The sequence below is a fragment of the Onychostoma macrolepis genome, chromosome 21, assembly GCF_012432095.1.
Source record: "Onychostoma macrolepis isolate SWU-2019 chromosome 21, ASM1243209v1, whole genome shotgun sequence".
Classification (NCBI taxonomy): Eukaryota; Metazoa; Chordata; class Actinopteri; order Cypriniformes; family Cyprinidae; genus Onychostoma; species Onychostoma macrolepis.
The window spans coordinates 21917962-21941718 of NC_081175.1; the positions used below are offsets into that span (position 1 = coordinate 21917962).

The following is a 23757-nucleotide window of genomic DNA, read 5'->3' on the forward strand; positions in this document are numbered from 1 at the left end:
TTTATAATAATAATAATAATTAAAAATATATATTTTTAAATAAATACTGCACTTTTGAGTCCTGAAAAAATGTTTTTCACAAAATTATTACGTTTTCAACATTGATAATAAAAAAAAAAAAATATTTCCACCAAATCAGCATATTAGAATGATTTCTGAAGGATCATGTGACACTGAAGACTGGAGTAATGAAGTAATGGCTGCTGAAAATTCAGCTTTACCATCACAGGAATTATTTGAAATTATAATATTTCACAATGTTACTGTTTTTTTTTTTACTGCATTTTTGATTAAATAAATGCAGCCTTGATGAGACTTTTTTCAAAAACATTAATAAATCTTTAATAAATAATACTGTAGACAGTCTGAAAGAAAACAGCAACATCCAGCTAATGCACAAATAAAGAGTCTAATCAATGTTTATTTGTTTATATCATGCAATAAATGCCTATTATTACCACTGCAACCTTTTATTAGTGGATCAGTGCCTTGAAAGCCCATAATATAGAGGTACTCGTTGTATGGGTCAGTACACGCGTGTCAGCATGCAGCATGTCTAATTAGTGGTGCTTGTGAAAGCAAAGCATAAATATTGTTATCTCACACCCAAGGGGCACTGGGTGCCCCCACGGGCCCCTGCCACGTCTCAGCTCTGGCATGGCGGTGGGCTCTTTTGACTTTGGCTAGGGTACTGAAGGAGGCTCCCAGGGGCCCAAAGCCGATGTGTTTTGCATCAGCGAGCGCCATATTCTTGAGAAAATCTGTCTGGGTAGTTGGTTTTGCTGTTGATTGAGCTTGCAGTGAGACTGCGTTTTTATTTGTTGGGAATAACAGTCAAAGACTCTCTCGAATCACGTATTAATGACTGAAAGTGCCATTGGTTTGAACAGACAAGACAGCAGAGGCACAGCACTAACACGACCAGCCTGTGCGCGGTGTGGACAGCAAGTGTCCACGTCCCTCCGATCGTTTGCTGAGTCAGGAGGCACACACTCGCGCTGCTCTTTTTTGTTTTCCTCTATATTCTTATCTGATTGACCCATGAGCTTTGCCGTTATGCTCAAGTGACGTCTGGTTTCAGTGCTCAGATCGTGCCATGCGTCCCGGGAAGCACCGGATCCCTGTTTTCGGTGGAGTATGAACTTGTTTCCTCTAGCGCAGGATCCACTGGATCGTTTCTGCCTGGATGTGTGTTTACGGTCGGATCATTGCGGACACTCTTTCACTTTGCCAGCGCGTTTAATGAATGAACCGTTCGCTTTTTCATTTTGCTGAGGGATTGTACCGTGTCCGACCTTCATTGCGGAAAACAGCCGGAGACTGATGTGAAAGCCCGCCGCTGAAGTACGTGCTCCCCGAGCCTTGATCCAGCGGACGGTTGTTGTGATCATGTAAGTATGCATATGATTTTTGCTTTGCCATGACCGAAGCCCCAATAGCGCAAAATTGACAGTTATGCTACAGTACCATGACATAAATATCAATGCACTAACTGTTACTGGGCATTGACACATTGACATTTGCACGCATGCATAGGCTGCGTGTGAGATAATAATAGCAACAATAATTATATATATATATATATATATATATATATATATAATACATATATATTTAAGATATATATATATATATATATATATATATATATGATAGACAGATATGAAAATATGTATAGGCTACACACAAATATTGCATTATAACATGCATTTGCATACAAAATGTGCAATAGTAGCCTAATAATTAGCACATAACTACAACAATTACAGAGTTAACAGTCCAAAATGAGATAGCATAATGCATTTAGTGCTCTTAACTGCAAATGTCTTTGTATTTTGTCCTGGGCCCTGAATATGAAAATTGACACAACTCATCAAAAATAAAATTACCACAAAAAAATGTATTGTCTTACTTACTATATCCTACATTTTAAAATTAAATTAGATTTTTTTCATTTGCTTTTTTAAATAGTCATTTAACAGTAAAATGTATATAGGCTATATAATTCATATACAGTATGTGGTATATTACCAAGTGAGGTGTTTACTGTTATATACTGTATAGATTCGTCAGCTTTGGTTGCTAGAAAATCACAGTAAAATACTGCCTGTATATTTTTCACTGATAATTGTGTATTTCATTAAGTGATATAATGTTAATATACAAATCTACTTGAACTAACAAAAAACTGAACTGCGAAGGTAATTCATTGTTTTTACTTGCAAAAAAAAAAACCTACACAAATTTGACAGTATTTTACTGTAAAATTACACGTTATGCAGTGTTGAACCAGTTACAGTACTTCACTGTATATGGAATGGTAACTTACAGTTAAGCAATTTAAAAACAGTTCAAAACAGGTTTTGAACTGTTGCATTTTTTAAAATGGTCTTTTTTACATTTTTACTGTGCAGAGAGAATTGAGGATTTTGTGTAAATGCTGTGAGCTGTGATTGCTTATATAAAGACAACCGGTTGGATTGTAATTGTAAACTGCTAAAGGCTTTTCTATGTCTCACAGGTCTGTCCACATAGTGGCCCTGGGTAGCGAGTGTCCTGGGGGCGTCGGGCCTGGGGATGAGACGACCGGCCCGGGACAGATCCAAGGTGGCTTGTTGTGGAGTTACCTGGGCCACGGAGCTCGGGAATTGGATCCAAACTCGGTGACGCCATCGAGGCATCCCTTGAATCCTGCGTTTATGGAGTACCAGTCTAGAGTGTTTGGGGATGTCAGAGTGATGGTGCGGGATTGTCCCAGTTGGGTGAGTAACAGAGTGAATGAGAGAGGGATGATGGGATTCTAAAGCAGGATTAGGGTTTCTGTAGACTCTGGGAAGGGAGTTGTTTCCGCCTGATTGGAGGACTAAGAGGAATTTAGCTATGGCAGTGATATCCATAAGCTGATTGGTGGAACAGATGCTGAACTACTGAGATATGCCCTCTTAAACATCACAGGTTAAAACCTTCGTTTTAATCGCAGGACCTTTTGGACAGCGACTGGGCGAGTGTGCGGAGCGTTCTGGAGCAGGCCGACATCGTGGTCATTAAGTACTCGGTCAACGACAAACTGGCATTCCAGCAGGTCCGAAACGTCTACGCCCCAAGACTTCGCCCTCTTCTTCGACACTGGGGTGTTCCTGTGATTCTGGTAGCCGTGGGGGCGAGGCTAAATGGTGAGAAGCGATTGGCTGTTTCTGTTTTGCATTTGTTTAGAGTTCATTTGAGGTATTTTTCTCCATTACGAAGTTTTAAAGAAAAACAAATGACTGTCAGCCTTTTGTAGAGCAGACTTGCGAGATAATGGCCTTAATGGAAACAATTTAACTAAACTCTGGTTAAAAATTGCCTGATGGTTTTGCTTATGGAATCTGTGCTTAAGTACTGTAAGCAGAGCAAATATTGTCAAGTACTAATGATAATTAGGATTATTCATAATTTAATCTTAATTACCTCATGTCAATCAAGGCATTAGACAGTAAAACTGACTTTTAAACTTTCCTGAAATGACAAAGAGCAACATTCACGTAATTGAAATGAAACATATGGAACATATGGTGTTGATCTGGTTTACCTTAACTGATCTTCAAAAGCAACATATCAGCATATGAGAAGCTTCTGACTTCAAGGAAAAAGAAGTCTGATCGAGCCGAGATTTGGAGGTCTTTTGATGTGCAGAACGCGGCTGCGCCGTGAGCGTTTGTTGAATATGCTCATAGGTAAACATTTATAGACTCAAAGCACTTAGACCACAGATTTGGCTCCGTTCGCTATAAAAGCGGCAGCTCTGTGCTCACAGTGTGACCTTTGAGATGTATAATTTATCAAGATGTGATTCCATCCAGCTACAACATTTATCCCTGCAGGATAATGAAGGAAAAACGAACACGATTGGTTTGTTTAAGACTTGCGAAAGGTTCTTGAGCAGCGTTTCTCAAACTGGTGTTTGCAGGTTTGAAGAAAAACTACAAATTAAATCAATGATAAAAATTTAAATAAGTAATTTATAAAAATAAAAAAAAAATCCTACTAAAATACATATATTTAATTTGTTTTTATTTGAAATATTTTGTTCATTTGCATGTGGTTATTAGAGAATGGCGAACATGTGAATGTGTTTTTAAATTACTGAAAAATTTTGCTAAATTCTTAGGTGGTATCTCAAATAAAAATTTATGTCAAAGGGAGTCAGCTGACAAAATATTGGGAATCCCTGCTGTATACTGTAAATATTGGAAATGCAATATGGCACAAACAGTGTAGAATGAGTTATTCAAAGTTTAATGGAATAGTCTACTCAAATGTAATATTCTGTCATCATTTACTCAACTTCATGTCGTTCCAAACCTGCATTACTGTCTATAGTTACCTTTACAGGACATGCATTCAAGTAATTAGTTTATAATCGGACTGATGTCTCAGTAGGACTGAAAAGCCATTATATAAAAACCTCATTCGACCTGATTGAGCTAGATCTGAATTAAATTTAAAATAATCCTGTAATAATTCGACCAACATTATGCACGTAAACGTTTGAATCTTTTCTCAAATGGATTCAAAAGTACCTTGCACAGAGCTGTTAACATCTGGATCAACATAATCGAACTTTCAGAATCTGAAATCAGACTGGACTCATTCAGACTGACAAAACATATAAAAATACCTTGTGGAAGACAAAAGGAGATGTCATTGAAAAATACAATGAAAGTCAGTGGGCTCCAATGGATATCTTATTTTGAGTTCTACAGAAGAAAAAAAGAAAAAGAAAAAGAGATTTGAAATAACATGAGGGTGAGTAAATAATGACAGAATTTTAATTTTTGGGTGAACGACACCTTTAGGATATACACTAAAGGGTTTGTTTATTTCTAATACTCTTAAGCATGAGCAATAGTGGTGTTCATGCTAATGAGTTTGTGAACTGTGCTGTATTTCCTGTTGCGTTGCCGTGGAGAGACCCGAGGCAAAATGAGAGTGTAAACATGGTCAAAACATGCTCACACATACTCATACGGTACATCTTTTTCCATTTCTCCGGGCTTTTTCTTTTATTGGCTACAGTGATTCATACCTCTTCCTGCCCGTGCCCTCTTCACGTCTCTTTCTCCACTCTTCCATTCTCACTCCATCTATCTCTCTCTCCATTTAGCTGTCTTTTCTTGCTATCGTTTTACGTGCTCTTCTGTTCCCTGAGGCATTCACCCTACTGGCCGGGCCAGCTCCTCCTAACACACACACATACACACATTGTTTTTATCCAGTTATCCCTGCTCTCTCATTCTGTCACTGCCACTCTCTCTCCGCCCGTCCACACACACGTACTGATGTTTAAATTTACGCTGGTATAAACTTGAGCTGGCATGCGTTGTTATGTAATAAAGGCTCAGATTTTGTTGCTCCATATGTCTGCCTGTTGACATCTCTCTGGATGTTATGTACTCTCTGTCAGTATGAGTCATGCTTTATTTGGCCCCTTGCTCTACAAATGTCATTTGTATGTGCATCAGTAATACGGTTGCATATGCATATACACTTAAAAATTGGCATGTGTGGTTCCATGGAACCTTTCCATAGCACAAAAGAGATGGATGGATCAATGGATCTTCTATGGCATCACTGTGAAAAATGTCTTTTTAAGAGTGCATCACATTTTTATTGTTTCCCTCTGTCATCCTCCACAGATGAAGGCCCGCCGTGCACATGTCCTCTGTGTGCGTCCGACTGGAGCAGCTGTGTGCCCCACAGTGAGGGACTCCAGCTGTCCAGGGACCTGGGGGCCACTTACCTGGAGCTGCCCTCTCTAAACAACTTTTTTGTGGGTCGTTACTTTGGCAGTGTGGTAAGTCTCTCTTTTTCTCTTAATCATTGTTAAGAAGTCTCATTAGTATGCAGAAGAACTGTACTTGTGGTTTAGCGGTTCCGAGCTGGTACCCATAAGGTTGGCGGTTCAAACCCGGTAAGGGGTAATTTATAAACTCCATGCCTCGGGTTAAATATAAAACCCATCCATCACCACTGAGACCTTGAGCCCTGGTCACTCCTGGGAGAGTGTAATAAGTGTACTGTAAGTCATTTTGGATAAAAGCGTCTGCTAAATGGCTAATTAGAATTTAAATTTTAATAGCTCTTGACAGTATCTATCACATGCTATATGGAGACAGTAATTTTCTCATCCTTAAGCTTAAACACAACCATAAAACATGTTTACGGAAATGCTCTTACATTGGAAGTCTATGGGGCAAGACATTCTGGAAGGAACCCTTAAAGGGTTAAATTAGTAGTAGACAAATAAAATATAGGGACAAAATATCCAATATTGGTCAATATATATCTGTAATTGGCCAATACTGATATATATATATCAGCCGATAACCAGTATGGTTTGGGTGTACTAATGTTACTAATGCTACTAATTAAGATGTGCACAAAATTGCTCAATTAAAATCAAGACTTATTTTACACAATATTTTATTGAAGTCTTTTTTTTTTTTTTTAAGCTGTGCTTTAATATTATTTCCTTTTTTGTTTTCTCAAGTTATTTTCTTGTGATTTTGATTGAATCTTTTCATGGTTTTCACATAACAAAAAATCTCGACATTATTTTCACATGATCTTCACATTACAAAAAGTTTTTTTGTTGTTGTAGTTTTTTTATTTTTTTTTGTGATGTTCATGTTTCCAACAGAAATTTCATTCTCAACTTTATCCTATTTGGAGCACTGTACAATTGCAGTGGACTAATACAATGTAAAATAATAAATAAAATGAGGAAGTACAATTGATGAGATTGTTTTGATTTTAATAGAAGCTGTTTACTCAATTCACTAAAAATATATGAAAATATAAAATGTACACTATCCATTGACAAGGCTGTTTGTGGTTTTGAAACTCACATGAGGCGAAATACTTTTATTAATCAGCAAATCTTACCCCATAGATTTCCTTTGCAAGTGCATAACTGCAACTGTGATTTGTATTGCAAAAATATGCAGCAATTGTGTTAAAAAAGTTATAGTGACAAGCTGTTGTAACCCTAAAGACACAATTTTAACACATTATTTCTAACTAGCTGCAAATATTCCACCATATTTGGTGTTGGTGTGATTTGTGGTGTACTTGGATGTTATTTACACGTTTGCCTTTGAATCTTCACACAGCTGGAATATTTCATGATTCAGTGTCTGAAGCAGAAAGCCAAAGAACGGCCAGACAAACGGCGGGGTCACAGGTTTAACGAGCCCCGTCCTCCTCATTTGGACCAGCCAGGTTAGTGGCTGATGAGATTTTCCCTCATTATTATGTCAATGATGTGTCTAGTGAAGTAGACCTCCCAAAAAGATCCTCACGCATCTCTCGACTTTTCCGCTTCCCTTCAAACCTGTCTAATTTTGGCTAATCTCACTAATAAGTACTTGCAATTTACCGGGCATCTTATCTTAATCTCTGCAAAGCAGCTGGGCTGCAAAATATGCACAAAATGGCAATATTCATCAGTAACCGAGTCAATGAACTCATCTGCCATTTAGATAAAAGGATTGTCTGCTAAAGGCTAGAAGGATTCTGCACAAGATGAGCACTGCTTTGAGCACTGACACTTAGAACGAGAAGCCAAAGCTTTCTGTAGTTTGTTGGTGTGGCTCCAACACCACTTAGGCTCTTTTTATAGAGCACAGCCCATAAAATATGAAGGATATTGAATACTGGAAAACCGTTGGTGTGGCCTCAAATGAATGGTTATGGAGTGCATAAAATACAGCAGTAATATATGAGAAATATGCCTATAATACAGACATGATGAATAAATAACATTGTTTGTTGTGCTTGTTCTGTTTCTTTTTAACGCCTGCCCATGTTGTGGCCTTCCCATAATCTTCCTTGTTTGGGATTTGCTTTCATGCTCCCATTTTATTACCCCTTACTCATCCTGTCTCCTCTGCTCTGCTTGTCTCATCATTCTCTTTCTCCACCTTGTTCCCTTCACACTAAAAAAATTCCTTACCCACCTTCCTCCTCTGCTTAGCTCACCTTGTTTCTCCCTTTCTCTTACCTATTTCTTTTATCTTCCTCTCCTTCACATCCTTTTGGGCTTCCAGAAGCTCTTTAACATTCCCTACAGGAAACAATAATCACAGATTAGATCTTTTTAATATCACGGTTGTTTCTCCTAGACAGCATCAAAATTAAATAGAGCGGCTGTCAGCAATATTGAACACATGCAAGGACGCACACTTTGAAAATACACTGGAAATAGAGATTTAGCATACTTGTTTCAGCATACTATGATTTGGGATTTGAGAATATTTTAATTCTAATTGGAATGTAAGGACGTATCGCTTTAATTGCTAACTAGAAATGCAGAAATTGCATTTGAAAGAAAAACTGCACTGGAATGTATATGACATCCAAACTGTTTTTTTGTTTTTGCAAGAAATTAATAATTGTATTCACCAAGGATGCATTATACTGATTAAAAGTGTAATATTTGACATTACTACTGGTTATTACAAAGTCTGTAATCAAAGTCTGTAATCACATTTCACTTTATTCATTTGATAGCTCTGCATTCTTACTCCATGTTAACAATTGTCACATTTTTTGACTATTTAAAGGTACTTTAGGAGACATCTCAGCTTTGAAGTTGATACTTGATTGAAACATAACTCAGACCCACATTTAGTCTCCTGAGCTATAAAGATCAATACCTGAGCAATAAAGCTGTCCTATAATATCCCATCCATGTCTTTCAGCGCGCCTTCCCCCGGTGAGAGTGGAGGAGTCCTCCTTCTCTCAGGACTTGCAGTGGCTCCTCGAACGTGGCGTTCAGTTTGCAGATGTGGCGTTCTACGCCGGGGATTCTGGGAAGGAGCTGGGCTGGGCACACGCATCTGTTCTGTGTGCCGTCAGCCCATACTTCAGACAGCTGCTGGTGGGACGGCAGGCCTGGGAAAGGCCCGTTTCGCGCTGCACCTGCAGGGACAGAGACGGCCCCCACTCACTTTTGTCCACCTGGGATGGAGGCATAGATGATCTACCCAGAGCAGACGGACACCCTCCTGGACACCTTTCACGGCTGGTTGTGAAGGACCCGCTGCTCTGTTTATGCCTGTGGGAGACGTTAATGTTTCTTTACAGAGGTGAGAGAGAACGTGCGCGGCTTGCAATATTGCGGCTGATGTTGTTCAAGGCAACTGCTGTCGGATAGAGGGCACAATATATTGACGTTTATGGCTTTTTTTTCCCATAAGAAAGAAAAATAACGGATAAGAACTTTAGTAACTCAGCTGCTTCTTTTAGACAAAAATTTGATTAAACAGAGCAAATGGAGACCTTTACTTACACAAAATAATTTTCTTGAAAAAACCCCCCGCTAATAATCATATAAAACATTTGTAATATTTTTTAAATAAATTTTAAATGTTTACTTTTTTATATTTAATTGCTGAGAACCTGATTCTCGAGCTGTGAATAATTATATAATAAATTTGAATATTTTAAATACATTTCAAGTATTTATTTTCTTTACTGATAACTATGAAAAAAGACGCTACCCAATCATATAAAATAATCATGTTAAATATTTATTTGTATTTTATTTTATTTACTGAGAACCTAATTATCTTTAGCTATGAAAAAACATGCTATTAAGTTTTAATATTTTAAATAGATTTTAAATATTTATTCTAAAATGCTAGTAATCATATAAAAATATTCTAAATACATTTTATTTGATCTAATTTATTTGACTGAAAATCCAATTCTCCTGAGCTTTGAAAGAGCAAATTTCCTCTAGGTAGAGCTTCTTTTATTGCTGGTGTGCCGGCAGCATTTCTTTTTCCATGAAGAATCCTGTCACAACCGTAAATATGAAGCGAGATTAGCATTATTGAAGGAAACAGTTTGAAAATGCTTCCTCAGTTCTGATGGTTTAGGCGTCTCAATTGAGTTATGGTTGAAATTTTTCTCTCCTATTCACTGCCTTATCTCTTCAGCTCTGCAATTGTGTTTTCTTTTGTGTTTGAAAAGAAGGATTTTTATAGGACGGTTTCATAATTAAAATGGCTTTAGTTTGGAGGCTGTTTGTTTGTGTCTAAGGCCTGGCTGATTTATGGTTCTCTACATGTGCATGTATGATGGCAGTCCACTCTATGGGACCCTGGAGCTGTGGGGCTGATTACCATGCATGGGAGGACAGAGAGATCTCTGTGTGTGTGCATGTGTGTGTGTGCTTGTTTTTCTGTTTAAGTGTGTGTGTGTGTATATATGCATATGAGGCAACATAAGAGAGAAAAAACATATGATATACAATATTTGTGCCACTATAAAACATTCTGAATTTATGGTTATGGTAAGTGCTGAATTTCACAAAACCTCTCAGTAACATGTCATGTTATATTTTACCACAAATCAAAAGAAAGAATTAAATAATTATTTTTTGCTAAAATAAAAAGTAAAAGTAAAAAAAAAAAAAAAAAAGTTTACCCCAAAATCAAAAGATCAAAAAAATGTTTTGCTCAAATAAAATGTTGACTGTTTTTGGAACATTAAAGGGATAGTTCACCCAAAAATGAAAATTTGATGTTTATCTGCTTACCCCCAGTGCATCCAAGATGTAGGTGACTTTGTTTCTTCAGTAGAACTCAAACGAAGATTTTTGACTCAAACCGTTGCAGTCTGTCAGTCATATAATGCCAGTCAATGGGCACACAATCTTTGGGAGAGAAAAAAAACATGCACAGACAAATTCAAATTAAACCTTGCGGCTCGTGACGATACATTGATGTCCTAAGACATGAAACGATCGGTTTGTGCGAGAAACTGAACAGTATTTATAGCATTTTTTACCTCTGATAAACCTCAATGTCCGACTGTCACAACATCCGGTGCGTGACGTGTCAACCTGCTCTGGCACATAGATATATGTACATAGATGCCTCATTAGCGACGGTTTCTATGGGCCGCGATATGCAAGGATCTACGTATATATATATATATATGTCTGTGCATGTTTTTTTTTCTCCCAAAGATTGTGTGCCCATTGACTGGCATTATAGGACTGACAGACTGCAACGGTTTGAGTTAAAAACCTTCGTTTGTGTTCTACTGAAGAAACAAAGTCACCTACATCTTGGATGCCCTGGGGGTAAGCAGATAAACATCAAATTTTCATTTTTGGGTGAACTATCCCTTTAAGATTTTTAGCACTGTGGCAATATTTTCATGACAGTTAAGCACCTTTTCATCCCAAATTCTTTTTACCGAAATACAATGCAATACAAACAATAATTAATAAACAAACAAACATTTTTTTCCTTAAAATCAAAAGAACAACAATCTTTTTGCTTATATAAAAGGTTGACTGTTTTTATTATTATAGTAATTATTGTGCTCAGTAATTTTGTGTTTATATTGCCAGCTATATGACAAACATCTCTTCTTACTATACATACACACACAATACAATTATTGCATACAATAATACTGACACCTAGTGGTTTGAAAGCAGCATCATGCAAATTTTTCAGTTACTGACGCTGTTGTTGAAATGCGCTATTCAAATCAGCCATGGTTCATTTATTCTGTACCTTATAATAAGGGGTTTACCACCATAAAGCAAGTAGTATTCAGCTGGTCATGTGATCTCAACATGGTGGCCCATGTAAAATGGCCTAACAAGTACTTTTAATTGTAATTTGAACTCTTTTTATTGAGGGAAAGTCACCTTTAAATGTCATGAAAATAAAGTCAGAGAATTTCCTTTATGCAAACAATACATTTATTTTGATTTTGGGGTGAAGTGTCCTGGACATGCTTTTGTGACATTCACCCAAGTACAAAATTGTGATTCTATGCTTGTATTAGCCCACCACAACATTCCTCATAAGCTGGGAATATTACCTCCCGTTCCCCATTCTTTGGGACCTCTGATGCAAAATGGAGGCTGGAAGGATGGACATGCATCTCAATCAGGTGTTCAGATGAGGCTTTAACAGTCCAGGAAACAGGAATGGATATTATAGACTCATTTATCAGAGTGAGGCCATGCTCAGAAGGTGAGAAGGTGAGCCCCATACTGATTAGATCATCTCACCCTGCTGCTGATATATAGTGTGATTTTTCCAGAGGCCATTTTCTTCCCGTGAACCAAGGGCGGTCGTTACATTAACGGAAATGATGCACGGAAACTCATTGTGCGTGGTTTCTTTCGGATCAAATCTCGCTTGGGTAGTGTCTAGACAGATTTACGAATGAGGCCGAGTTAATATTAAATCAGCTCAACCGTGACGGATGAAGATTTTTACGTGACAGAACAGTGGAAACTGTCTTTACTATGAAATAACACCAGTTAAATATTGGTTTTATTTTCTTAGCTGTCACCAAGAATACTTGATTCTTGTGGAAAACAGCTGTTCCAGTGTTAGTGAATGGAGAAGAGAAAACTGAGAAAAGGCTCACATAACCTTGTTTTTGAAGTTGTAACTGAATCCACCAGCCCTGTGCACTGGGTTCTTTATTGGCATTGATGGTCCCATGAAAAACCTTTAACATCCATGGAATCTTTCACAAAAGTTTCTTTAGATTTTCAAGATGTTCTTCACATGGCTCTTTTAAAGGAATAGTTCACCTAAAAATGAAAATTCTGTCATTAATTACTCACCCTCATGTCGTTCATTTTCGGAACCCAAATTAAGAAATCTGAGAGCTTTCTGATCCTCCATAGACAGCAACGCAACTGACACGTTCAAGGCCCAGAAAGGTAGTAAGGACATCATTAAAATAGTCCATGTGACATCAGTGGTTCAACCTTAATTTTACGAAGCTACGAAGATACTTTTTGTGCGCAAAGAAAACAAAAATAATGACTTTATTCAACTATTTATTCTCTTCGGTGTCAGTCTCGAGGTGCATTGTGCATTGCTCTGCTTGTAAACAAGGCGCAGCGTATCCGGGTTCTACATCAGAACGCCAGATCCTTGCGTCGTGGTACTCTCCTGAACACGCAGCGAAGACTGACACGGAAGAGAAGAAATTGTTGAATAAATTTGTTATTTTTCTTTTCTTTGTTCATAAAAAGTATTCATTAAGGCTGAATTACTGATGTGGGCCTTGAGCGTGTCAGTTGGGTTGCTGTGTATGCAGGGTCAGAAAGCTCTCGGATTTCATCAAAAATATCTTAATTTGTGTTCTGAAGATGAACAAATGTCTAACAGGTTTGGAAGGACATGAGGGTGAGTAATTAATGACACAATTTTAATTTTGGGGTGAACTATCCCTTTAAGAACTGCACACCGGAAGGTTCTTTAAGGAGCCCAAAATGGTTCTTCTATGGCATCGATTTGAAAACTCCCTTTTGAAATATGTATTTTTAAGAGTGTACCTCCACTGAGAGGTTGAACTGTTGGTTAAACTCCAGCAGATCTGAGCAGCCAGTGGAAAAGGTCGAGATTTACTCCGCGGTCAGCTGGACAGCCAGTTAATGCATGTGTGGGCAGGATGCGTTCATGGGTCAGTGCGTGCTGGTGATGTGTATTTTTTCGCAGGGGCCTGGGAATGGGAATACCTGGAGGAAGCTATTGCTGAAAAACTGAAGAACCCTTTGGCTGTAGCCCAGCTGATGGACAGGATACGCTCATTCGTTGGGAGAGAAAAGGTATCCGTCTGACAGACAGGAGGCGCTCTGATTATACAACAGATCTGGACTGTGGCAAAGGTTTTTTCTAATGATTTGCATGGCTGACCTGATTTCTCAATTCTAAATGCTCACAGTACTAACAGTATTCATCACCTCAGATTGTGCACTGTAGTGTCGATTCGTTCTGGTTGCAGGCCCCCAGGGACACACCCACACCCCGCTCTCAACAAGGTCCTTTGACACTGGGAAGCCTCTTCAATTCCCCTCTATACTCTGATGTCATCTTCATGGTGCAAGGCAAGAGTCAGTGCTAACCCTGCATGTGCATGGACATGTACACACACAGGCGCACACAATGGTGCATTGATTCAGAGTGCTCAAAGGTGCAAAGTACAAGGGAGGGGCTTGTGTTTGAGTCAGAGCTCCTCTGTAATGCTTGACTCCATGAGTGTAAGTGTGTTTTAAGAGGTCAGCTGTGCGTCTGCTTGCAGGAAGTGTGCTGCCAGCGCACAGAGCCGTGCTTGTGGCCCGCTGTGATGTTATGGCTGCCATGTTCAGTGGGAAATACGCAGAAGCACGAAGTCGTGTGGTGCCAATACATGGAGTCTCGTCTGATACCTTTCTAGCTTTCCTGGAGTACCTCTACACTGACACCTGCTGTCCAGGTGAGAGTGTGGTTTTCAAGGATTTTAAAGCAGTAGTGTCCAAACCTGTTCCTGGAGGGACACTATCCACCAGAGTCTAGTTTTAACCCTAATTAAACACACCTGGACCAGCTAATCAAGGTCTTCCAGCTTACTAGAAACTTCCAGGCAAGTGTATTGGAGCTGGTTGGCAGTGTTGCCAAGTCTGCGGTTTTCCCGCGGAATTAGGCTACTTTAACACTGTTGCCGCAGGTTGTTTTTCATGTCCGTGGATTTAAGGGACCACAATAACTTGATATTTAGCCCCTAAAATATGAATTTTACCAGGGGAACCCGCCAAAAAAACGTGTATTTTACCCCCTCGAAATGCGACTGGGCTAGTTTTGGGCTAGTTTAACTTTTGAGTAGCAATTGGGCAGGTTTGTTGTGAAAACCTGGCAACCCTGCCACTTGGAGAAAAACCAGAAGCAGGACTGGACAACCCTGCCTTAAAGGGATCATGTAAATTGTCTTCACCCTCACCCTCATGTCATTCCACACCTTCTGTTGAAGGTGAAAAAAAGTGACTAGTAGTCAAAATGACTAAATGTTGAGCAAAATAAGAACTGTCCAAAACAACATCAGACCCCATTGACTTTCACCGTATGGAAAAAAAAACAATTACATTTTTTTTTCTTTAAATGCTCTTATAAAATAGATAGTTCTGGTCCTGGATGCTGATTGGTCAATAAAGTGTTTCAGGTGTGCTAAAATACACTATGATTCAGAGGACTTAACCTTGCTACAATTTGAGAGAATAACCTAGTCTGAGTATCAAATTATGCAATAGAAAGAACTATTGAACACTTCTTACCTGAAAAAGTTGGAATTTTCCATGGATTTGCATGGCTGACCTGATTTTTCCAATGATAAATGTTCACAGTACTAACAGTATTCAATGATGAACTATCCCTTTAATTATTTTGTTTCATAAAATAGTTTTTTTTTAATTAAAAACTTACACAGCTGTTCAAAAGTTTGGGGTCGACAAGATTTTAAAAATGTTTTTGAAAGAAGTCTCTTATGCTCACCAAAGCTGCAATTATTTGATTAAAAAATACAGTAAAAACAGTAATACTGTTATATACTATTACAATTTTATTTTAAATAACTTTTCTATTTTAATATTTTAATTATCATAATTTATTCCTGTGATGGCAAAGCAGTCATTACTCCTGTCTTCAGTGTCACATGATCCTTCAAAAATCATTCTAATATTCTGATTTGCTGCTCAAAACATTTCTTGTTAGTATCAACAGTTGTGCTGCTTAAACGTTTTGTGGAAACTGTGAAACTTTTTTTTTTTCAGGATTACAATAGAAAGTAGTTTAAAAGAACAGCATTTATTTGAAATAGAAATATTTTGTAACATTGATCAGTATATTTTTTTCCAATAAATAAAAAAAATGGGATCTTATTGACTCTAAACTTTTAAATGGTAGTGTAAGTTCTTAATTTTTTTATCTGATTAGGTAATACTATTAATATTTACAATATGAAGTGAGAATAAAGGGGTTCTTCTGTATGTTGTGCCTAACAATGGACTTTTATATCCACTGTATTGTGCGACATAATCCATATGTTTCAATCACAATGACATGTAGTGATTTAGGTTGAATTTATCATTAAACAATGAAGGAAGGTTTAGTTTGTCAGATTGTTTCACTCATTCTGTCAATCAATGTGATGGATGCTTCCCCGTTCATATCAAGGACATTAAACAACACTGTTGAGAGAATAGATGCAAATAGAGACTGAGCTTGATTGACAGAGGGTGAATATGAACTGAGGTTGATGGAGGGGGAACCAGGAGGTGATTGACAGTGCTGTGTGTCTGTGTGTTCAGCCAGTGTGCTGCAGGCCATGGCCGTGCTCGTCTGCGCAGAGATGTACCAGGTGAAACGGCTGCAGCACCTGTGTGAGGTGTGTGTCTGCGCGTATCTTCAGAGTATGCCCAGTCGAGAGCTAGCGTCTACGGGCATCAGTGTGATTCGCTTACTGAAGAGAGCAAAGGTGAGTCTTTACATATCAACAGGGGTGTGTTTGATGACCTTTTGTTTGATAAAGGTGCCACTTCTTTGCTTTGAGTGCTTTGGACCCGTTATATCACTATGCTGTATACGAACATAGTTAACATATTTATATTACGTATTGCCTATTTTTTAATAATAGTATGTGAACCAGTAAGCAAAAGATACTGTATGTTTCAAACGGTAAAATACACTACCGTTCAAACATTTGAGGTTGGTAAGATCTTATGCTCATCAATGCTGAATTAATTTAATCAAATATACTGTAAAAACAGTAATATTGTACAATATTATTCAAATTAAAAATACCTGTTTTCTATTTTAATATATATATATATTTTTAAATCCTTTTGATGGCAAAGCTGAATTTTCAGCATCATTACTCCTGTCTTCAGTGTCACATGATCCTTCAGAAATCATACTATTATGCTGATTAAGAAACATTTTTTATTATTATCAATGTTAAAAACAGTTGTGCTGCTTAATATTTTTGTGGAAACCGTGATCCCCCCATTTTTTAATAACAAAAGGTTTGTCTAAAGATTGTCTAAGATTATTGTTATTTTAGCATTAGTTACATACTATCATTGTATTTATATATTTTTAATTTGGTGTTATTTTTATATTTTTGTTTTCATTTTAGTTTAATGTTTATTAATTTTATAATGTAGTTTTGTCATTTGTATGTGCTTTTGATGTTTTTTACCTATTATTTATATTTTACTTTCATTTATTTTTATTTACAGTTTAGTTATACTTCAGCTGAAAATTATTACAGGTAGTTGCCAAAGTTTTTCATCTATTGTTTATATATTTTTCAATTAACGAAAATTATTTTTTGATTGTTTTAGTTAACAGTAACAACATTGTTTACTACACATTTGATCAACTGTATTATGTCATAGGGTTTTTCCCTATGACATTTTTAGCAAATTTGTAAGCAAAATAGTATAAGTAGTAGACTATCCCGAAATACCATCTGTGATATGTCCAACATGTTTATTAGTCTCTAACATTCTATCTGATCTCATGTTCACTCTCTATCTCTCTCATCAGTGTCACAACGCTGACCAGCTTTATGTCTGGCTCCTCCATTTCATTGCCAATAACTACCTGATCTTCAGCCACAAGCCTGACTTCCTGGAGCTATCAGGTGAGCTGTCTGCTTGACCACCTGGAAAGGATGTTCAAGCACATTAGAACACATGCACACACAATCATCTCTAACTGTGACAAGCCAGATCCCAACGCCCTGAGAGCACTTCTAACAGCTGCTGCTGCACACAAGCCCATGCAAATCACTACCCGCTTCTGTCAAAGCTTCATTATGAAACACTGAGAGCAACTGTAAGGTCACTTTTGAAACAAATTAATCAACGTCACACCTAATTAGTATGTCCTGCCCTTCCACACGCACTTGGCAAATAAATAAAAGAGTGTCGCCTCGTGAATGGTGTATTTGTGAGTCAATGAATGGGACGAGCAAACTTTGACAGGAAAATATTTTATTTTCAGGTTTTTTTAAAGACTTCTAATTTCTTTTTTTTTTTTAAACATTCAACAAGACAATTACATTATTTTAATTGAAGAGCAAGGTGGGCGGATATTAAATGCACTGCTGTTCAGCAGGAGGGAATGTTGCAGCAATATTTTCCTGTGATGCTTTTTTTGACAGACGAGGAGCGTGAGCAGGTGGAGCGACTGCGCTGGCCCTCCAGAGGTTACCTACAGGAGCTCAGCGAGTACCAGCAACGCAGACGGCAGATCCGTAAGTCTCGCTGCAGCATCATGTGACCCCTTCTTGACGCCCTGCGGACCGGAAGGGAGGGCGAAAAACAGAGGATGCAAATTGGAGATTTATTTAAATACAGGATGAAAGAGACCTTTGTTTGACTCTTGGGTTGACAGTGGATTCTGATGTACTGTATTCACACACACTTTGACCTCTGACCCTGTGATATAAAGCAGACAGCTGTGAATTCACACTGGTGGATCCTATGCACTGATGCTCTTCTATGTGGATAATGCTAATCGAACGATTATGCCTGATTGGTGCAATAAACTTCCTCTGCGATGGATTAATCCCAAAGTATTAAACAGGGTAGGGTTGATCTTATACTCTCTCCAGAGACTGATATGTCACTCTCATGGTCAGCCATGTTATTTCATGGTGAGATTTCTTTGTTTCTGAATTAAGTGGTTACTCCGGCAATATGACTTGAATAAATTTCAAATATTTATTTTTTTTCCCCCATGAGATTAATTTGAATTTGATGCAACTATTTTTGTAACATGTACATCTGAGATTTTTATTTAAACTAATAACGTACAAAGTACGCATCCAGCATGTGGATCGCCTCTTAGTGCAGTTGGTATGGTCGACGTAGAGCCGATTCTGGCTGTCTTTAGTCTAGTCCAGTTATGTTGACCCTCATCTCATGCTGAATAAAGACATTTTAGAAGGATGCATGTTTGTTCTGAGAGTCTGTGACTTTAATCTAAACCATACAAAGTCATACAATGTAGCATACTATTGTTTATAATATTCATTACATAATGCCTACTGTTTAATATGTACTGCACAGTATTTAGTATTTCATCAATTAATTTTTTTTAGTGGCATCATGAATGTAACCAAAAATGGTTGAATTTTTAGCATTTTTATCTAATTTTGTGTAAAAATGCTGAACTTTTGGCAGTCTAATCAACTGAGTAAAGTAGATGTTACGTGATATTATATTGAAAATGGGAGGTCGAGCACATTACATCATTATGCATGTTTGCTCTGAGAGTCTTGGACTTAAATCTAAACCAGTGGTTCTCAAGGGGTGGGTCGTGACCCAAAAATGAGTCACAGGTCTGTTCTAACAGTCATTGATGGTGGGAAAAGCAATGATACTGCAGATGGAAAATATGTAGGGTAACAGACAACATGAGCCAGAGAGGGTTATTATAGTTGACTAAAATTTTGCTACTTGAAATAAAATAAACAAGTATAAAAATATCATTTTTTTATTTTCATTTAGTTTACCTTGATGAACTAAAATAACTAAAAAAATAATAATATATACATGTTTACTTGGCTATCTAAATGGGGACATTCCATAGGCGTAATGGTTTTTATACTGTACAAACCGTATTTTCTATTGCCCTACACCTTACAGGAAACTTTCTGCATTTTTACAATTTAAAAAATTTTTTTTAAACCTGTTTTACAAATGAGGACGTCCCCAATGGGAGGTTTTTGGAGATTTTGTCAGGTTTACCTCACTTTTGGGTACAAATTTGTCCCCAAAATATGGTTAAGTAGGTACACACACACACAATTTCAGTGATACTAAAATAACATTGCATTTAAATTGTCAGTCAAATATGGTTTGTGCTGACCAAAATGTGTTTTGTTGAGTGAATTACTGGCTGCTGAGAGAAAAGGCAGTTTCTTCTAACATTTCTTTGACATTTCTTTGTACAATACACAATTTTGAGATGGTGGCCACTGTCTAATGTAAAATCTGGGCCCTCTCTGAGGCTAAACCAGTTTTGAACCACTGATGTAATTGTTGTATATATTGTGCAGGGACGTGCAGAGAGTTCCTCAGGGGCAGGGGCTCAACTGTAAAATAGGGGCAATGTAAAAAATAATAATAATATATGTATGTATGCATGTATATACATGTACAGTATCTCACAGAAGTGAGTACACCCCACACATTTTTGTAAATATTTTATTATATCTTTTCATGTGACAACACTGAAGAAATGACACTTTGCTACAATGTAAAGTAGTGAGTGTACAGCTTGTATAACAGTGTAAATTTGCTGTCCCCTCAAAATAACTCAACACACAGCCATTAATGTCTAAACCGCTGGCCACAAAAGTGAGTACACCCCTAAGTGAAAGTGTCCAAATTGGGCCCAAAGTGTCAATATTCTGTGTGGCCACCATTATTTTCCAGCACTGCCTTAACCCTCTTGGGCATGGAGTTCACCAGAGCTTCACAGGTTGCCACTGGAGTCCTCTTCCACTCCTCCATGATGACATCACGGAGCTGGTGGATGTTAGAGACCTTACGCTCCTCCACCTTCCGTTTGAGGATGCCCACAGATGCTCAATAGGGTTTAGGTCTGGAGACATGTTTGGCCAGTCCATCACCTTTACCCTCAGCTTCTTTAGCAAGGCAGTGGTCGTCTTGGATGTTGGAATACTGCCCTGCGGCCCAGTCTCCGAAGGGAGGGGATCATGCTCTGCTTCAGTATGTCACAGTACATGTTGGCATTCATGGTTCCCTCAATGAACTGTTGCTCCGCAGTGCCGGCAGCACTCATGCAGCCCCAGACCATGGCACTCCCACCACCATGCTTGACTGTAGGCAAGACACACTTGTCTTTGTATTCCTCACATGGTTGCCGCCACACACGCTTGACATCATCTGAACCAAATAAGTTTATCTTGGTCTCATCAGACCACGGGACATGGTTCCAGTAATCCATGTCCTTAGTCTGCTTGTCTTCAGCAAACTGTTTGCGGGCTTTCTTGTGCATCATCTTTAGAAGAGGCTTCCTTCTGGGACGACAGCCATGCAGACCAATTTGATGCAGTGTGCGGCGTATGGTCTGAGCACTGACAGGCTGACCCCCCACCCCTTCAACCTCTGCAGCAATGCTGGCAGCACTCATACGTCTATTTCCCAAACACAACCTCTGGATATGACGCTGAGCACGTGCACTCAACTTCTTTGGTCGACCATGGCGAGGCCTGTTCTGAGTGGAACCTGTCCTGTTAAACCGCTGTATGGTCTTGGCCACCGTGCTGCAGCTCAGTTTCAGGGTCTTGGCAATCTTCTTATAGCCTACGCCATGTTTACGTAGAGCTACAATTCTTTTTTTCAGATCCTCAGAGAGTTCTTTGCCATGAGGTGCCATGTTGAACTTCCAGTGACCAGTATAAGAGAGTGAGAGCGATAACACCAAATTTAACACACCTGCTCCCCATTCACACCTGAGACCTTGTAACACTAACGAATCACATGACACTGGGGCCCAATTTGGACACTTTCACTTAGGGGTGTACTCACTTTTGTGGCCAGCGGTTTAGACATTAATGGCTGTGTGTTGAGTTATTTTGAGGGGACAGCAAATTTACACTGTTATACAAGCTGTACACTCACTACTTTACATTGTAGCAAAGTGTCATTTCTTCAGTGTTGTCACATGAAAAGATATAATAAAATATTTACAAAAATGTGAGGGGTGTACTCACTTCTGTGAGATACTGTATATGTGTATATATATGTGTGTGTGTGTGTGTATGTATATAATATATATATATATATATATATATATATATATATATAAAATGTAAGTTGATACAACTTACCTATAGTTTGACCTATAGGTCAAAAGTTTGGATACATTACTATTTTATATTTTTGCAAGAAGTCACTTATGGTCATCAAGACTGCATTTATTTGATCAAAATTTAAATATAAATATAAAAACCGCAGATCCAGATCATTCGACAAATTAGCTTGTCTGTCCCATGTAATTTTCAACCGATTTATGAAGAACGGAAAATGACCGCTCCACATTATTTTCCAATGAAATTTGAACTTGTGCCAGATCATGACTGGTTGGTGTATCATAGCCTATACATAGGACATGACAAACGGGCATTGATGAATAATGTAATATTTTAAAATATATAATATATGGATTTTTAATTAAATCGACACAATGGCTTTGATTATTGATGAAAAAAAGTTTCAAATATTGTTTGGTTTATTTTTCCTTATGTCAATCTATTCACGGAAATAACCATATGAGGCTTGAGGGCCTAGTTTCCGAACAGACTGTGAATATCAGTCAGTCAAGCAAAACCATGAGCAAAAGGCATGCAACCCACAGCAACGCCTCAGATTGACAGATATGTAAAAATAAACAGGAATTTTCAGACTTTTAAGCGTTTAGTTACTGTTTTGTACACACTGACATGTAAATTATCATTCAAATACATTTCGTTTTATTGACCACAATATCATTGGTATTTGTCTGAGAGGGGAACTTTTGAATAATTTTGAAAAAGGGCAGGGGCTTGAGCCCCCAAAGAGGGACTGTGAAGTATACCTTCACTGCAGAGATCCGATTGCCTGCAACATGCCTTCCAGTTTTCCAGAACGGTCCAGACCATCAACATCACTTCCTCCTCCAATGCACTGTTCCCCTATGAAGACTCGAGGAACCTGCAAAGAATACATGGAAAATACATGGATGTAAATAAATGTAATAAATCACATGGCAAACGAATTAAGCATATGACTAACACGCAGGGGGCAGGGCTAAAGCTGCTGGTCAAGCTATTGGTGACTCAGCATTTGTGTGAATAAGCGAGTAAAAACAATCTCACCATATTTACCTCCATAATAATAAACTATGGCAGTGAAAATTAACTTTAAGATTAAAAAAAAAAAAAAAGTGTTGTTTTAAGTTAATACTTTTAGTTGACTGTATATTTAGAATTAATGTAACTGTGGCAGTGTGACGTAATGACTGACGGTCTAATATAACTAAAATGTTACCATATATTATATAACACCATTATATAAGTACTCACGGTGCGCGCGCCTGTGATCTGTTGCAGATAGTCTTGCATGCTGCCCATGTCACTGCGTCCGCTGATGTCAATCAACTCCAAGTGTCCACTTTTGAATTTATACTTTGACAAAACATCCTTTGCGAGTACGCAGTAAGGACAGCTCGGCTTCAGAAACACAACTACTTTGTCACCCTTAATTTGCGCCTTAACAAATTCTGCCATTGCTCTTAACGTAACAAGCACAGCTGCTCACGACTCCAGAGAAGCCAAAACGAAACACTTATTTTCTGGGCTTTGTGAGTCGCGTACTTCCCCTCGGTTCACACCCTTCAAAGTAAGGGCGGGATTAAAATACACCACCCCTCGGTAAAGTTCAAAATGGGTTGGAGACTACTGGTGTTTATGAACGAATTTGGGTTTTTGAACGAATCTTTTAAGGGAACGAATCGTTCTCTTTCACCTTTGTTTATGATTGTCTCTTGTGTGTGACAGGCAGCTTTTTCTTGACTTCAAAGACTGACGAAGGTACAAACCAATAGGATTCGAGTGTAGACCGTGAAAGCGTATTTCATTGGTTGGGTCTATAAACCGATACGCCTCCTTGATTCATGTGAACAGGGGCCTGTACCATGAATCCGAATTAGCTGGCTAGCCAGGTAAGTTTCAGTTGGTTTGCGCCAACTCTGTGTTTCAGGTACCATGAAAGTGGTTTGGCTTTTAGCAGTGTTCATCGCCATAGTAACTTATGCTCCACAGGTTGTGGGGCAGGTAATGTTCTGGTTTAGAGATCTCAAACCGAAATTTGACCAATCAGCTTCAAGCAAA

The 23757-nt window shown here is 38.2% G+C and overlaps 2 protein-coding genes across 4 annotated transcripts; one reads left to right on the top strand and one right to left on the bottom strand.

Annotated features, from left to right (window-relative positions):
- The first annotated feature begins 52 nt into the window (after positions 1–52).
- Positions 53–18154, top strand: rhobtb3 (Rho related BTB domain containing 3). 3 transcript variants are annotated; one of them, XM_058758456.1, is made up of 13 exons: positions 53–1391; positions 2522–2762; positions 2981–3173; positions 5679–5836; positions 7155–7263; positions 8745–9131; positions 13536–13645; positions 13822–13924; positions 14119–14292; positions 16157–16323; positions 17087–17118; positions 17397–17493; positions 18016–18154. In XM_058758456.1, coding segments are annotated over exons 1-12 (1737 nt in total). In that variant the 5' UTR covers positions 53–1389; the 3' UTR covers positions 17458–17493; positions 18016–18154. The 3 variants fall into 3 exon arrangements, with proteins under 3 accessions (XP_058614439.1, XP_058614440.1, XP_058614438.1); XM_058758455.1 differs by lacking the exon at positions 17087–17118 and having other exon boundaries at positions 55–1391; XM_058758457.1 differs by lacking the exons at positions 14119–14292; positions 17087–17118 and having other exon boundaries at positions 54–1391.
- glrx (glutaredoxin (thioltransferase)) lies at positions 17829–23413 on the bottom strand. Its single transcript, XM_058758458.1, has 3 exons — positions 22951–23413; positions 22464–22579; positions 17829–18149 (listed from the first exon to the last, which is right to left on the bottom strand). The coding sequence occupies exons 1-2, from the start codon at positions 23152–23154 to the stop codon at positions 22466–22468; spliced, it is 318 nt and encodes a 105-aa protein (XP_058614441.1). The 5' UTR covers positions 23155–23413; the 3' UTR covers positions 17829–18149; positions 22464–22465.
- Between the last annotated feature and the right edge of the window lie 344 nt (positions 23414–23757).